At 35.2% G+C, this 15724-nt stretch overlaps 1 protein-coding gene across 1 annotated transcript; it reads right to left on the bottom strand.

Annotated features, from left to right (window-relative positions):
* Nucleotides 1–898: 898 nt before the first annotated feature.
* Nucleotides 899–14976, bottom strand: odc1 (ornithine decarboxylase 1). Its single transcript, NM_131801.2, is given in 11 exon segments — nucleotides 899–1488; nucleotides 3256–3470; nucleotides 5215–5330; nucleotides 5593–5755; nucleotides 6703–6786; nucleotides 7540–7756; nucleotides 9342–9514; nucleotides 9775–9948; nucleotides 12013–12146; nucleotides 13951–14085; nucleotides 14854–14976. Coding segments are annotated over 9 exon segments (1386 nt in total). The 5' UTR covers nucleotides 12115–12146; nucleotides 13951–14085; nucleotides 14854–14976; the 3' UTR covers nucleotides 899–1346.
* Between the last annotated feature and the right edge of the window lie 748 nt (nucleotides 14977–15724).

The following is a 15724-nucleotide window of genomic DNA, read 5'->3' as shown; positions in this document are numbered from 1 at the left end:
GTAACTTCACATAAAGAAAAATTAAGACACGTTTAAAATGATTTAAGATGTACAACACAAAATTTCTGTAAATTTAAGACCTTTTAAGGCCTAACATTTTGTTATATATACATATATTTTTTATTAAAAAGTCAAAATTGCGAGTTTTTAAGCCAGAATTACGAGTTAAGTAAATCAGAATTGCAAGTTTAGCAAGTCAAAATTGCGAGTTATTAAGTCAGAATTGAGTTATTAAGTCAGAATTAGGCATTAAGTCAGTCAGAATTACGAGTTAAGTAAATCGGAATTGCGAGTTTAGCAAGTCAAAATTGCGAGTTTTTAAGTCAGAATTGCGAGTTAAGCAAGTCAGAATTACGAGTTATTAAGTCAGAATTAGGCGTTAAGTCAGTCAGAGTTACGAGTTAAGTAAATCGGAATTGCGAGTTAAGCAAGTCAAAATTGCTAGTTATTAAGTCAGAATTGCAACTTAATTTCGAATTCTGACTTTATAACTCGCAAGTCTGACTTAATTTGTTTTTAATTATTATTTTTTTTTAATTCAGTGGCGGGAACGGGCTTCCGTACTTTAAAGGCTCGTACAAACCAGGACGCTTTTCGTTTGAATTTATCGTTAGCGTTTTCAAGACGTTTTTCCGGATTCAAACCCAATCGATTTTCACTGGCGTCAAACAAAAAACGAGCATGGGGGTATTTCTTTTTAAAATGACGCTTTTACGCCTGCCATTTGTGCGTTGGTGTGCACTATCACATTGACGCCCTTTATTTAGTCACGAGGCGATAAACGTTGACAGAAACGTGAGCAATAAACGTCTTGGTGTGCACGGGCTTTAAAACCTCGCAGACACCCTGCATTAATACTGCAGTTCTGTCGTCGTGTGAACAAAAAGCAAAACACTTGCCATTTTACAGCATCTTTATTTATATAAAAATACAAAAAAACGTAATACTTAAAAAAAACAAAAAGCAGTTTCCATAGGAAAGCATAATAGATGCAATCCCATCTCTTTCACGTCCGTTTCAAATGCACCAGTGGCATACAAGCTCAGCTCTGAATAATTAAAATACACAGACTTCAACTCAATATTAAAAAATTAAGTTACTAATCAAGTATAAAATGGAAATGGTCACTGAGGAAGAGGAAGAAGTCCTCGCTCAAGCATCTGGCCTCGAAATACAAATACAGACAATCAACAAAAACCAGTTAAAACAAAGATGACAGGAAATAAGAGTAGGACTGTGCGTTTGTTTTCTCCTCAGCTCTGAGGCGTTTAGATCAGAAGTTGGAGATCAGTAACACAGATCTGCATTAGCTGGACCCGAGAGCAGGTTTGGTTGAGCGTCTTCTGCTACAGCACTTGAGTCGGGCAGGGTTTGGCGGGAACATCCAGACTGCTCTCGCGCCCGCAGTGGGATGGCACGTTTCCAGCGCTCGGCTCCTCCAATGGAAGTGCAGGAATCCCCTGGGCACGAATCTGCTGCATGCACTGCCTGCAAACACACACACACACACAAATCACACACCATCAGTCAAAAGCAACTCCATCTAGCCTTTAACAATCATTTACTTGTCTAAGAGATGCTGTTAGGTGGTTCAAAATGTTTTTAATACTCCATATAGTCAAAGGAGACCTGTTATTTGCCTTTTTACAACATGTAAAATAAGTCTCTGATGTGTCTAGTGTCTGTGTGTGTGTGTGAGTGTGTGTGTGTGTGGTTTCAGCTCAAATCAACACACAGATAATGTTCTCTAACTCTCTGAAACTGACCCTTTGATCTTAATTGTGGTGTTTTAGTGACTATCGCTTTAAATTCAAATGAGATTGTGCTCTTTTTCAGAAGAGGGCGGAGCTACAAATGCCTGTGTGTCAGCATAGTGGCAGATTTAATGACATTTACAATAGTTTTGGAGCAACTTCTCCTTTAAGTAAATGTCCATAGGCAAGTCCTTTTGTGTACTAAAACAAAACTTGCTAGTAATATCATCTGAATATGATTTACATATATTGTTAAAGCTAACTATAATCATAACCCTGAACAAATTCAGAGGTTATCCAGAATTAATCTCATTAATTTGCTGCTTAACATCAGTGAGCTGTATTTGTTCACGCTGTATGAATAGTGTGTCCCTTAAAGGGTGTGAAAAGGCCAGGTGTATTATGGCATTTTGATTTGATTGACAGCCAAGTCAAGCCCGCCCAGATAACGCATAGCACATCTGCTTCTGAAGTCGACAGTGCAGTTCTATTTAAGCTGGCTAATGGCTTGATATAGATGGTCTGATATAGATTGGTCTCAACCTGGATTCCTGGAGGGCTGTAGCTCTACAGTTTTACTCCAACCCTAATCGAACACAACTGATACAAATAATCAAGGTGTTCAAGATCACTAGAGACTATTATTGAGTTGGAGCTGGTTTAAGCTAAACCATGCAGAGCTGTGGCCCTCCAGGAATTGAGTCTGAGACCACTGATATAGTGGCTTATTGTGTGGCTAAGTGTCTGTGTGCGTCGAATACCTAGTTTATAGTGTTGTAACTCAAACTTTGAATGACGATTAGAGCACATAATTGTAAATTCGTCCAGGTCACGGGTGGTGTGTGATCAGAGAAAATGCCATTATTAAATGATGTACATGTTATATACTGTTCGATTGTGTTGATGTTTACTTTACTGAAGTGTTAAGTGATGTATACGCCACGTTTAATCAGTATTTGGACATTTAGGATCGGTCTTATCTGTATATGTTTCTGATGCATATTTAGACCTGATGCCCTATGAATCTTTGATTATGTGCTATAACTGATGTTACACATTATATTACTATATATGTTATACAAACTGCAGTTTAATCTATTGTTAAACATTCTATTTTGTTTCGAGAAAATACCACACACATGTGCCTTTATGACTGTGCAGAATAAATGCTGTAGAAAATCCGCCAACGACAAAGCCGGACTTGTGCGTTCTAACCAATGCCCCCCGGTGATCACATCTCAAACAGTAGATCCATTGACATTTAACAAAGCTCACCAACAAAGGGACCGTTCACTCAAAAATGAACATTCTCTCACTGTTTACCAATTCTCAAGTGGTTAAAAACCTTTATAAAAAGTTGTTTTATTCTGTATTCTGTACACAGAAGATATTTATTTTTTGGGTGAACTGACCCTTTAGTACTGCGCATCGTCTAAAAACGCAAAAGATTAACAAAACAGCCCCCCAAAGTCATGTAAAGGAGTTCCCATGTGACACTTACCAGGCTGTTCGGGACATGATGTAATAAATATCGGGTTTCTGGAAGCCATTGAAGGTGGAGGATGCGGCGACGGTGTAGGCGCCCATGTTCTCGAACAGCAGCCAGTCGCCCACCTGCATGTCCGGCAGGCTGCACTGCTCCACAATGCGGTCCAGACCGTCGCAGGTCGGGCCCCAGATACTGCAGGGGTACATGCGCTCATCGGGCTTGGGTTTCTGCATGGAGAGCAAGAATTATGGGTAAGGAAATGAGGAATAAAAATAAATAAATAAAATCAGATGCTGCGTCCCAGTTCACGTTCTCAAATGGAACGTGTTCCAAATCACAGAATGTGGAAATGAGTATTTGAAAGACTCGGGAAGTGCTTTGGAATGCGCACTTTTCTTCGACGTCTGACGTAATCTCAACTGAAACAGAAAGGGTGGGACAGAGTAGCTCCTCCCCTTTTAAAAAAACAGCCAATAGCTTTTGGTTTTCTCACAGCTATGCCAGCGAGTGGTCGAGATCAAACACATCAAATTAAAAAGCATATAAGAAGGGGGCGGGGCATCTCAGACATGAGTAAGCATCTGATTGGTCAGAGGACTTCATGAGAGAGTAAAGTATGAGGTGATGTCAAAAAAATCGTTAATCCATTTCGAAGTTACAAATTGCAAGCTTTGGAAGTTTCTATCAGGTTTATATGTTCTAAATGTGAATTTTGTCACCGTTTAGATCACACTAGCTTATAGACATCTGTAAAACTAACATCTAAAAAACAACAACTTTATTTTAAATTCACGGAACCTTTAAGGTTACCCAGACAGTCTACCGTTTCTGGTAAATTTGTAAAAGCAGATTCGTGCTAACCAACAGCTAATTTTAAAAGCAAGATTATTTATATAGCACATTTAGAACACAATGGCACTTCAAAGTGCTTTTTAGTGTTGTCACGATAATGAAATTCGGTACTAATCAATACTGAAATTTTTAAAACGTCCATTTCCTGCTAACATTTGAGCGCGTTCTTAAACAGCGCTGATTTGCCATTGTGTTCACGTGCTCAACAGAAATGACTGTGATTGGCCGTGAAGGTCATCAGTTCACCGAACTCACCACTGTTAACCGTGTGATCGCTACAGCAGATCGCTCGCATGTCAGCTTGCTGCTCAACGTAACTTTACAACGCTCCAGTGTTCCTGTATCTTTGGTTAAACTCAGTAAACAGCGGTGAGTTCGGTGAACTGATGACCTTCACCGCCAATCACAGTCATTTCTGTTGAGCACGCGAACACAAACAGCCATTCGGTGTTTAAGAACGCGCTCCAATGTTCGCGGAAAATGGACGTTTATAAATTTCAGTATCGACTGGAACCAATTTCCAGTATTAGTAGACAACACTACTATACATAAACAAGAATAAAAAAAATATAAGGAAGAAAATTAAGTTAAAAAATGACTAAAGAAGATCAAAAAGAAAGACAGCTAGCATGATATGTCGGACGTAATAATGCTAAACAAGTGTGGTTTTAGTCTTGATTTAAATATATTACCCATAATGCATCACGCATTGGACCTGACTTCGATTAGAACTATAAACACAAGTAAAAAAATAGTCATGGTGGATGTGTGAGAGCGACGGTTAAGTGAAGGCTTTGGTTAAGATGTTGAAGCAATCGTTAATATACATTAAACTAATTACGTTTCCTTTAATGTTTCAGTGTAATATTTCATCATCCATTACCATGCTGCTGCTTCACCTATACGGTAGGTTTTTAAATATGAAAGTTTTGGCACCTGTCAATCACCTTGTCATGTTTCCAAGCACCAAATCAATTCATATAATGAGGAAGTAGCATGTCCTACAGCTTGCACACGCTTCGGTTACACACTCAAAAGCTTATACTATGTTATAACAGTACAAGTAGGTGAACTGGGATGCAGCAAGAGAATCTGATGGACTAATTCTGATATCCAGACCTTGTGCAGAGTTGGCAACACGTGCGCATGATCATACAGGATGCAGTTGAAGGAGCCATAAACGCCGTCATTCACGTAGTACATCAGGGTTCGGTCATTGGACACATCCTCTTCTTCTGTTGGGGGACGACAAGAAACTGTCATTAATACAGGACTCGAAAGTTTATAAGAATTTTGGGTAATACTTTAGAGTAACGGTCCATTATTAAATATGTCTACTAATATTAACCAAGTGCATGGAAAACACGTGGGAGGATGTTCTCCTAGTATTACAAAATGTGCGTCATCCTGAAACAACCGATTCTACAGCGGGTGTAAACAATCTGCTCTGACCGGTAGGAAACTATCAGTATAACCATGACTCATGTTTGCTCGTACCATCGGAGGCTGACTGCTCCTTCATGATGACCTTTTTGGCGATGATGTTGACCGCCAGTGTGTAAGCAGATGCCACATAATAACGGCCGGGTTCAGCGATGATCCTCACGCCAGAGTCCACAGGGAAGTATTTATCCAGCGCAGGGTTAATAACAGCAGCAATCTGACAAACAAACAAATGATGAAGTTCAAGGGGCTGTTCACACACAATGCATCTAAAAACATCAGACTTCCAAAAGCATCTCCTTTGCAATGTTTGCATGATTATTTGCTGTCGGAGCTTTGCAATCAAAAAATGTCATTATAATGGAAGTCAATGGAGCAAAAACAGCCTCTAACACAATAAAATATTATATAGTATTGTTGATTTTTAAAAATATTTTCAAAGCATTTTCCCCACTATATATATATATATATATGTATATATGTATGTATATATATATATATATATATATATATATATGTATATATATATATATGTATATATATATATATATATATATATGTATATATATATATATATATATGTATATGTATATATATATATATGTATATATATATATATATATGTATATATATATATATATATGTATATATATATATATATATATATATATATATATATATATATATATATATATATATATATATATATGTATATATATATATATATATATATATATATATATATGTATATATATATATATATATATATATATATATATATGTATATATGTATATATATGTATATATATATATATATATATGTATATATATATATATATATATATATATATGTATATATGTATATATGTATATATATATATATATGTATATATATATATGTATATATATATATATATATGTATATATATATATATATATATGTATATATGTATATATATATATATATATATATATATATATATATATATATATATATATATATATATATATATGTCTCAATAAGATTTGTCAGCAAAAAAAAAAACATACCATTTGCTGAAACACAGGGGAAAAAAAGGACTCAAAATCACCCAGAGTGGATGTAAACGACCCAACAGTAAATATTTTCGGAATAAAAAAAAAAAGCAGATTAAAAGGCAATACCTCTTCAAACTTGAGTTTGGTGTCCTCAGAGCCTGGAAATCCTCCGCCGATGTCCAGCAGGCTCATGTTATAGCCCAGCTCCGCCTGGTGGACGGAATAGTTTCAGTTCAAGTACAAACTAATGCAAAAATGAGTGGCTTGAATTATACGGTAGGGCTGCATGACATAGGGAAAATCTGACATTGCGATTATGTTGTGCTTCTACGATATACATTGCAATGTGAATGACTTAAACAGCTTTATCTGGAGAGAATTCTTCATTTTAGATTGATTTGGGGTGATTTTGTAGGGGAGTGAGTCTCGAATAATTTAAAACAAGCAAATTCCAAGCATAGATAAACACAGTATTAGAAAGATAAGTGAATAGTTTTCTGAAGAGTCTACCAGTATTCAGGTACTAATGCTGCATACTGAATAATCCACACTGCATTTTATACAATGCAATCTTTATTAAAAGCTACAAACATTATCATTTCTTGTGGTCGGATGTTTTAAACTAAAATACTGAAATGTTCACAGAGTCCTTAAAGGGACAGTGCAACCAAATAAGTAAATTTACTCATCCTCCACTTGTTTTCAACGTTTATGAGTTATTAAAATATCTTACTTTTGTGTTCAGCATAAAAGTAACTCATAAACATGTAAAACAAGTGTCGGGTGAAATGAAAATAGTGAGTACGGTTTAATTTACGGGTGAATTATCACTTTGAAAATGCATTAAAACTCTGTATTGATTATAATCAACTATAAATCTCCACTCAACATTGCATATCCTGTGATGCGACTATTGCGAACAGCAATGATGACTGCCTTATTGTACAGTACAGAATCACTCACCCCAATGTCGAAAACATAGCGAGCATCTGAGATGGCCTGGCTGTATGTTTCCGGGTCCGTACAGCCGCTGCCCACATGGAAACTGACCCCGATCACGTCCAGCCCGAGCTCTTTTGCTCTCTCCAGCAGCAGCCGGCTGCTCTTCAGCGTCGCTCCAAACTTCACACTCAGCCTGCAAACAGCCTTCGAGTCGTCTGTGGCGATGCGGAGAACCAGCCTGTGGAGCGAAACAAGAAGATTAACGAAAATCACAATGCAGAAAGTTTGTATTTACACAATAAATACGTGTGCAGCATTTTTATTTATGTATACATGTATGAATACACACACATACTGTACATAACATACAAAAAGTATACAAAAGAAATAGATTTACATACATTTATATATAATTTTTATTAACATATGAACAAAAACAAGCATTTCATTCAATATAGCCATGCATCTACTTGTATACATTAAAATATACACAGTATGCACACATATATATGTTATGAACATAAACTATTTTGGATGCGATTAATCATGGACAGCACTATTTATCAATGCATTATTTTAGTGGTCAACCAATATCTCAGCTCATGATTGGCATCTTATTAATTATTAGTATTTAATATGTCTAGAAGTTAGAGTTGGGCGGAAATCTATGGAAATGAATGAGAACAGTGTCAATATTAGCCATCTGCAAACCTGTATTTATAAATCACTCTATATGTTTTTATTTAATGCCATGTAGGCAACTACAGCTAGCAAAAATGCAATTAAAAATGAATGCAATAAAATCCACGAACAAATAAACCAGATAAATTAGATAAAATTCCTCAAATCAGTATAAGATAAAAAATATAAATTTTTTCTGCTCAAAGACTTGCTGAATACCTCTTTAAGTGAGCTAATTTCATCTAAATAAAAATCATATGGTCATTAAAAGTGATCCAATGATAAACAGCTGAAGTCAGAATTATTAGCCCCCTATGTGTTTGTATTCCCAATTTCTGCACATTTTCAACAAATTTATAAACCTAATAGTTTTAATAACTCATTTATTTTATCTTTGCCATGTTGACGGTACATAATACTAGTATCTAGAAAAATATCTAGTCAGCTTAAAAGGTGACATTTAAATGTATTTATTTATTTTATTCCGCTGTCGCCTCAAGCTTGCATGCTTTGGGATCGGTAGAGCTACCCATCGATGAATTTGCTCTTCAGTCTTTGGACTCTCAGTAATGATTTTAAACCACACTGAACTGAGCCAAACTGAACTGAACTTAAACACTAAAAAACTGAACTACTCTGTTCTAATTTACAATGACCATTTATGTGAAGCTGCTTTGACACAATATACATTGTAAAAGAGCTATACAAATAAAGCTGAATTGAATTTAAAGGCTAAACTAGAGTAATTAGGGTAAAGTTAGGGTAATTAGGCAAGTCATTGTATAACTGTGGTTTGTTCTGTGGACAATACAAAACAAATACAGCTTAAAGGGGCTAATAATATTGACCTTAAAATGGCTTTAAAACCATTAAAAACTGCTTTTATTCTAGCCGAAATGAAAAAAATAAGACTTTCTCTAGAAGAAAAAAAATATAGGCAGTACCGTGAAAAATTCCTGAATGTTCAACATCATTTGGGAAATATTTAAGAAAAGAAAAACCCAAATTTACAGGAGGGCGGATTGAAATATACTGTTAAAGTCTAAATCAAACCCTGCTTTAATACAAAGGCAATAAAAAAGGGGGGAGAAAGAATTCAATGATTGGAGCGCTCTTGTCCTGTAATGAAGTAATTTTCTTACTTGGCATTTTCGTGGCTACGGGCCACCTTCATGAGCTCCACCTCGCTGTCGAACGTCATCATCTGCACGCCGTGAGCCGAGGCGTATTTGATCTGCGAAACCTGCTTGCACGGGTTGGCGTAGATGATCCTGCTGGGATCCACACCCACTGACTGCACGATCTGGATCTCCGTCTACAGCAGGATTACAGCTCGGGTTAATACAGGATTCAAGCCACTAAGTGTGCTTAAAGTTTGCAGCGGATGTCATCTGCTGTCTGAGATAAACCTGAGGCCATACATAACCATTGGCCACCCTTACTTGACTCGATATGGTATAAATTCATAGAATCAGAGTAATATTATATCTTTATTTGGTATAAAAGCTAGATAGCCATCCGATCAGAACAAACGCATGAAGTGACGGTGTAAACAAGCTGAAGGATTTTACATACTTTGCTGGCACAGTCGAACCCGGCTCCCAGAGACGCCAGCGTGGTGACCACCGCCCTGCTGTCGTTGCACTTCACTGCGTAAAACGGCGTGATGCGGGGCAAAACACGCAGCCAGCGGAGGTGCTTCTTCAGGACATCCCCCAGATCCGCCACATAGAAAGCATCTTTATCATCCTGAAAGAGGACACGGGGTGAGAACGGTGCACTGGATGTGTGTAGCCCAAATAAAGAGATTTACTCACACTCAAGTGGTTCCAGACCTTTGTTTATATATGCAAATAAGTCATTCGTTGTGTCACTAAAATTTAAATAAGGCCTATTAGTTCACCCAATTACAATGTTAAATATTAGGTTAACCCAAAAATGTGAATTCGGTCTTCATATACTCATTTTCTACTCCTTTTAAACCAGTTTGAGTTGCTGAACACAAAACTAAATGTTTTTACAGAAGTTGTTTCACACATAAGCATGATTTAAAGGGACAGTACACCCAAAAATTAGCAATTACTTAAAGTGTCTTCTGTTAAACACAAAACAAAACATTCTGAAAGACGCTGGGAAAAAGCAGCCATTAACATCCATTCAACTGCTATAGAAGTTAATGTCTGTTCTCTTCCAGCATTCTTCAAAATATCTTCATTTGTGTTCAATTGAAGAAACTCAAACAGGTAAAGATGAATAAATGATGACAGAATTTACACTTTTAGGTGAACTGATATTCAATTTTTTGATTGCGTGAACAAATTTGTCTAAACATATTCTGAAAATAAACAGGGAATCTGTGCATGCAGAAATGTGTCTGTAAATATGTGTGAATTTATATTTATTCAGTCTGTAAATTACTTCAGTAGTATTTTACAATATAGTTTTTAAAGTAATATGTTCTGTCTTTTAGTATATTTATTATATTAGAGACATGCCCTGTTTACCAAATAAGTGGATCTAATTGGATTTGCATTGCAAACATTAAATAAGTTAAATAAAACTGATTATTTTTTATTTTATTTATTAAGTTTTTAGTTCTGATACTTCCAAAATCTGCAATTTTTTTTTACTGAATTCTGCGCAGAAACAGCAAAAAATAACGCAGAATCTGTGTGGCCCTGACTATCACTTGCTTTATATATATAAACTATGGCATGTGAATCCTACAACACTTGACAATCTCACAATTCAACACCTAAGATCAAACTTTTTGCATCAAACATCTAACATTTTACGCAATGTGTTCAACTAAACATCACCATGCCTGCCTAAACCATTGATTAGATAAAGACTTGCAAACACTTACGACAGCAGAAAGGTTTTGTTTATATATGCAAATAAGACTGATTATGATTATGTCACAAAAAAAATATATTCAGAATAATTTTTAAGCATTAAATATGAATTCACCCATAATTGAGTGATCATCTACACATCCTTCCAAACTGGTCTGAGTTTCTTTTTGATGTTGTACACAAATAGACTAATTTAAAGACTATATAATAGAAAACTGTGCTAAAACATGTGAATACAAACTCAATATAAACAGACTATATAATAGAAGATCTACTGAAGATGCTAAAAAAGCAGCCATTGACTTCTATAGTAATTTCTTCGGGATGTCCAGCATTCTTCAGAATATCTTGTTTTGTCTTCCACAGAAGACTACAGCCACTTAAGTGAGTAAATGAGGCAATTTTCATTGTTTGGTGAACTGTGCCTTTAAATCATGCAAATGATATATGAACCAACCACAGCAAAAGCTTAATATAAAGAGCGAAATGAGAAAGAAAAAGGTGAAATTACATAACTGAAGTACAGACATTAATACTCAAGTGTGCTTACTAAATTGCAATGTGTAATGAGAGTGAGAGATTCACACTTCTAGATAGTTATAAATGAATTATTATAAATATACGGATAATATTATTTATTTTTACAGTTTTATCCTAAAATGTTCATTGTTAAATGCATTTTTTTCTGATTTATTTTATCATTTTTTATTTATTTACTTTGTCCTACTACTATTTACTGTGTTTGCTGTTTTCTTATTAATAATAAAAATATATTATATTATAATAATATATACATGTTTATTTTAATGTAAACCTTAGAAATGCTTTGGCAATACATGCCAATAAAGCAATTTCTTAAATTTCTAAAATAAAAACAATGTTCGTAAGCCAAGTGTGTGTGTGTGTGTGTGTGTGTGTGTGTGTGTGTGTGTGTTTATGAAGCAACTGGTTAGCGTACTGAGAGCGAGGACTCATTGATCTTCTGCTCCACGATATCGCGTGCACAGAATCCCTCCTCCAGGAAGGCGAAGTCAAAGTCTGATCCGGTGCAAGCCGTCATAGTGTTTGTTCAAGATTTGATTGCAAAAGAAACTGTTAAAGAAAATGACATGGCTGTTATACAATGTGACGGCCAAGATAACAGACTGCACTCAATAAAAGGCCATCTGCACAGAAGCTTATCTTTAATCCAATGACAGTTGGATCATTGGAACTGCTGGCTACTCAATGATATTTATACTGAATGTTAACTAATGCTTTAAAGGGGACCTATTATGCTCCTTTTTACAAGATATAAAATAAATCTCTGATGTCCCAAGAGTGTGTGTGAAGTTTCAGCTCAAAATAGCACACAGATAATATTTTCTACCTCTCTGAAACTGACCCTTTTAGGCTTTGATCCTATTTGTGGCATTTTGGTGACTGTCGCTTTAAATGCAAATGAGATTGTGCTCTTTTTAGAAGAGGGCGGAGCTACAAATGCCTATGTGTCTGCATAGTGGCAAAAACAGTTATGTTTATGCTAACGAGTGACAGAAGGTCAATAGTGGGCGGGGCTTTCCCCCCTCTGATGACATGTACAAAGGGAGAATGTCAATCAACTTCTGCAGACTGTTATCAGTTTACTGTCATAAAACAAATGTAAACAGCAGTTTTTAATACAGATAATTAGTTTACTATAATTAATACTGAATAAAATGTGCTGCTGCATTATTAAAGTATTATGAATATTATAATAAATATAGTATAGCTATATAATATAGTTCAATAGTATAGTATTTTTTCCATATAGGATTTCTTAATGAAATACTTAAAAATATATATTTTTTTATTAAATATTCACAAACCTGCATGTAACTATATATATTATTAACTTGCATAACAAGAACAATAGCATACAAAAAATGAGAAATACAATGCTTACAAAGTTTTTTTTTTCACATCAAAGGAACAAATCAGTAGAGAATAAAAAAAAAAAAGTACAGGGGAAATATAAATTACAAAAAAATTGAAAATAATTGTTATAAGAAAATAATAAAAGGATTCCAAAATTGCATTCATCCGCATTATCACTGGTACTTACATAGTACTTCCCATACATTATCATTAAAATAATAAACAAATTTTGCTCCAAAGTTTTGTTATTATTATTGTATATCAAAAAAAATATCTTGACAAGAAAACTGAATTTTTAATAAGATATTCAACTTCAAACCCAAACATTTGAAACATTCAACATTAAAAAAACAGGCGATTAATCAATTCCTCCTCTAATTCACAAAAAGTGCAAGAAGATTCCATGTCTCTAAACATTTTTTAACAACTTGTTTCACTGGATAGATTAAATGAATTACATTATATGTCACTTCATTAACTTAATTGGTGAGACATTATTAACTAGGATAGAGGTAAAGTTGGTTTTATATTCGCACATTCATTCATTTAGCGGTCTCTATGTTGTTTACCATGTTACGTTGAATATTTAATCGGAATTAGCATGCAAGTATGACTTCAAAACAACATTAACACTATCTAATTCACTGTGAACAATGCTGTACTATTTAGAGTTCGCAAATAAAACTTTCCTGAAATTACTAATTTCCGAATATAAAACCAACCTTACCTTTATTTTACTAGGCAGGTTGTAAAGCTTTTTCCACTCAATCTGCTCAATTTTTTTAAAAAGGAATTTTAAAAATATTTGCATTTACGCAACAATGTGGTTCTGCATAACTTTCTAATGCAACAGTTATTAAATTAATTGTCTATAATTTTCACACTATTGATACTTAACTGATTAGATTCAGAGGATAAATTATGTAACTACACATATGACACACATCAAGTAGTTCTCTGACGTCACGGGATGCTCCCAAAAGTCAGGACTGTGACTCACCAGACGAATGGAAGAGATGGGATTGAAACGTGGCTAATAGATGTCAGACAGCCAAGGAGGTTCACCAGTGAAGTTGAAACCTTTCAGATAAGCCTCAAGGCCAGGGCCGGTGTGTACTTCTCTCAAGCAAGAATTCTGAAAGCATTAAAAACCACAAGGAAAGTATTATCAAGTTGAACTTTTCAGCCATTGCGGTATTAAAGCGTGTTCTGAGAAGTCAATTTACGCATGAAGTTTTCATTTGATAAATATTTAGGTCAAAATGTGTGCTGTAACGGTGAATTATGCGTGAAATTAGTATTTAATTTAGTAGTTGTGGTAAACCGCGCACACGCATATCCTCAGTCACATTTTTCACAGAAAGCCGGTTAAATAAGTCCCTCCTCCCAAGAATATGCCGGTTACCCAATAAGGAAACCCCTATTTGCAAGGACTATAACAGGCAACGCTGTCAGCCAATCACAAGCAAGTCCTTCTTTAAGCTCAGCCAATAGAAGGCACTTATTCAGGCTAGTCTGTCTGCAGCGTGTAACTTCTCCATGCTGACTTCATTCATTGATCTTAAGAGAAACCGTTAGGAAATTATATGCAACATAAATGTATATTGAATATTTTAGCAAAACCGTAACTATCAACACATGTAAAGATTTAAAAATATCTAATTTAGGAAATACGAGAAGGAAAGTGTGACACATCGGCCACGTTGACTCACACAGCAGAGGCCAAAATGTCGTAATATACGACACAACTTAAACAAGCCACAGATCACACAATTAAACACATTTACCGCGACTTACACAGCGAATAGCTTCTTCATTATTTACAAAATTGTACTACATCACACTCAAAGTATATCCTGGCATAATTACGCCATTACTAGCACAGAAATATAACACGACTCACCTTAAAACGCATTTACAAAGAGTGTTCCCATTAGACCAGAGTGCTAGAAATTAAAAATGCTGTATTTCTCCTGGCTCGACGGGCTGGTGTGATCTGCTGATTCTCGGACCGAGTAAATGCCGGTGCTCCGGCACTGCAGTATATATAGTGACGTGGTTTCCAGGGTGACGCGCAGGCTGGAACCGGCTTCCTCTGTACACGCGAACCGGTTTGGTCTTGTTCGACTGTGGCGGAGAGGAATAAAGGAGACTTCCCGCGTCCCTCAGAAACAAAGTAAATCCCTCAGTTTGTAAATTATCATCAGTTCATTATAAACTGTCGACGATAGGAGCCCTCAACTTAAAAAATAAACTCAAAATGAAACAACCTAAAGTCTGGAGGTTTCCCAAATGTCCCAACAAATACTGTTATTGGTATGCTAAGTTAACTGAAAAAGTTCATAATGAATTTGAAGTAATACTGTAGCATTCTCATGTGTGTTTATTATTTTTATTTTGTATTATTGTGCAACAAGTAAGAAGAAACTGTTTTAAAACGTGATTCTCCTTAATATATAGTGGAAAATTTATAAAAAGTTAGTTTAAAAATTGGTTTCTACTTGAATAAAAATGTAATACTAAAATTTTGACATTAGCATATAGCCTAACCAAATGGCTAACATTAAAGTGTAAATAAAAAGATAAAATAAATGCTAACTCACCCAGCCAGGATTCAAACCAGCGACCTTTTTGCTGTGAGGCGACAGTGCTACCCACTGAGCAACCATGTTGCCTCAAGAAGAAACTGTGTGTTTTGAAACTCCTTTAGCTCTTAAATATATTGAGGAAGATTTATAAAAAGTTAGTTTGATTTTGAAATAATGCATTTAAGG

Source organism: Danio rerio, chromosome 17, assembly GCF_049306965.1.
Source record: "Danio rerio strain Tuebingen ecotype United States chromosome 17, GRCz12tu, whole genome shotgun sequence".
NCBI lineage: Eukaryota > Metazoa > Chordata > Actinopteri > Cypriniformes > Danionidae > Danio > Danio rerio.
Note: the sequence above shows the minus strand (reverse complement) of the source record. Positions and strands in the feature narration are given on the sequence as shown.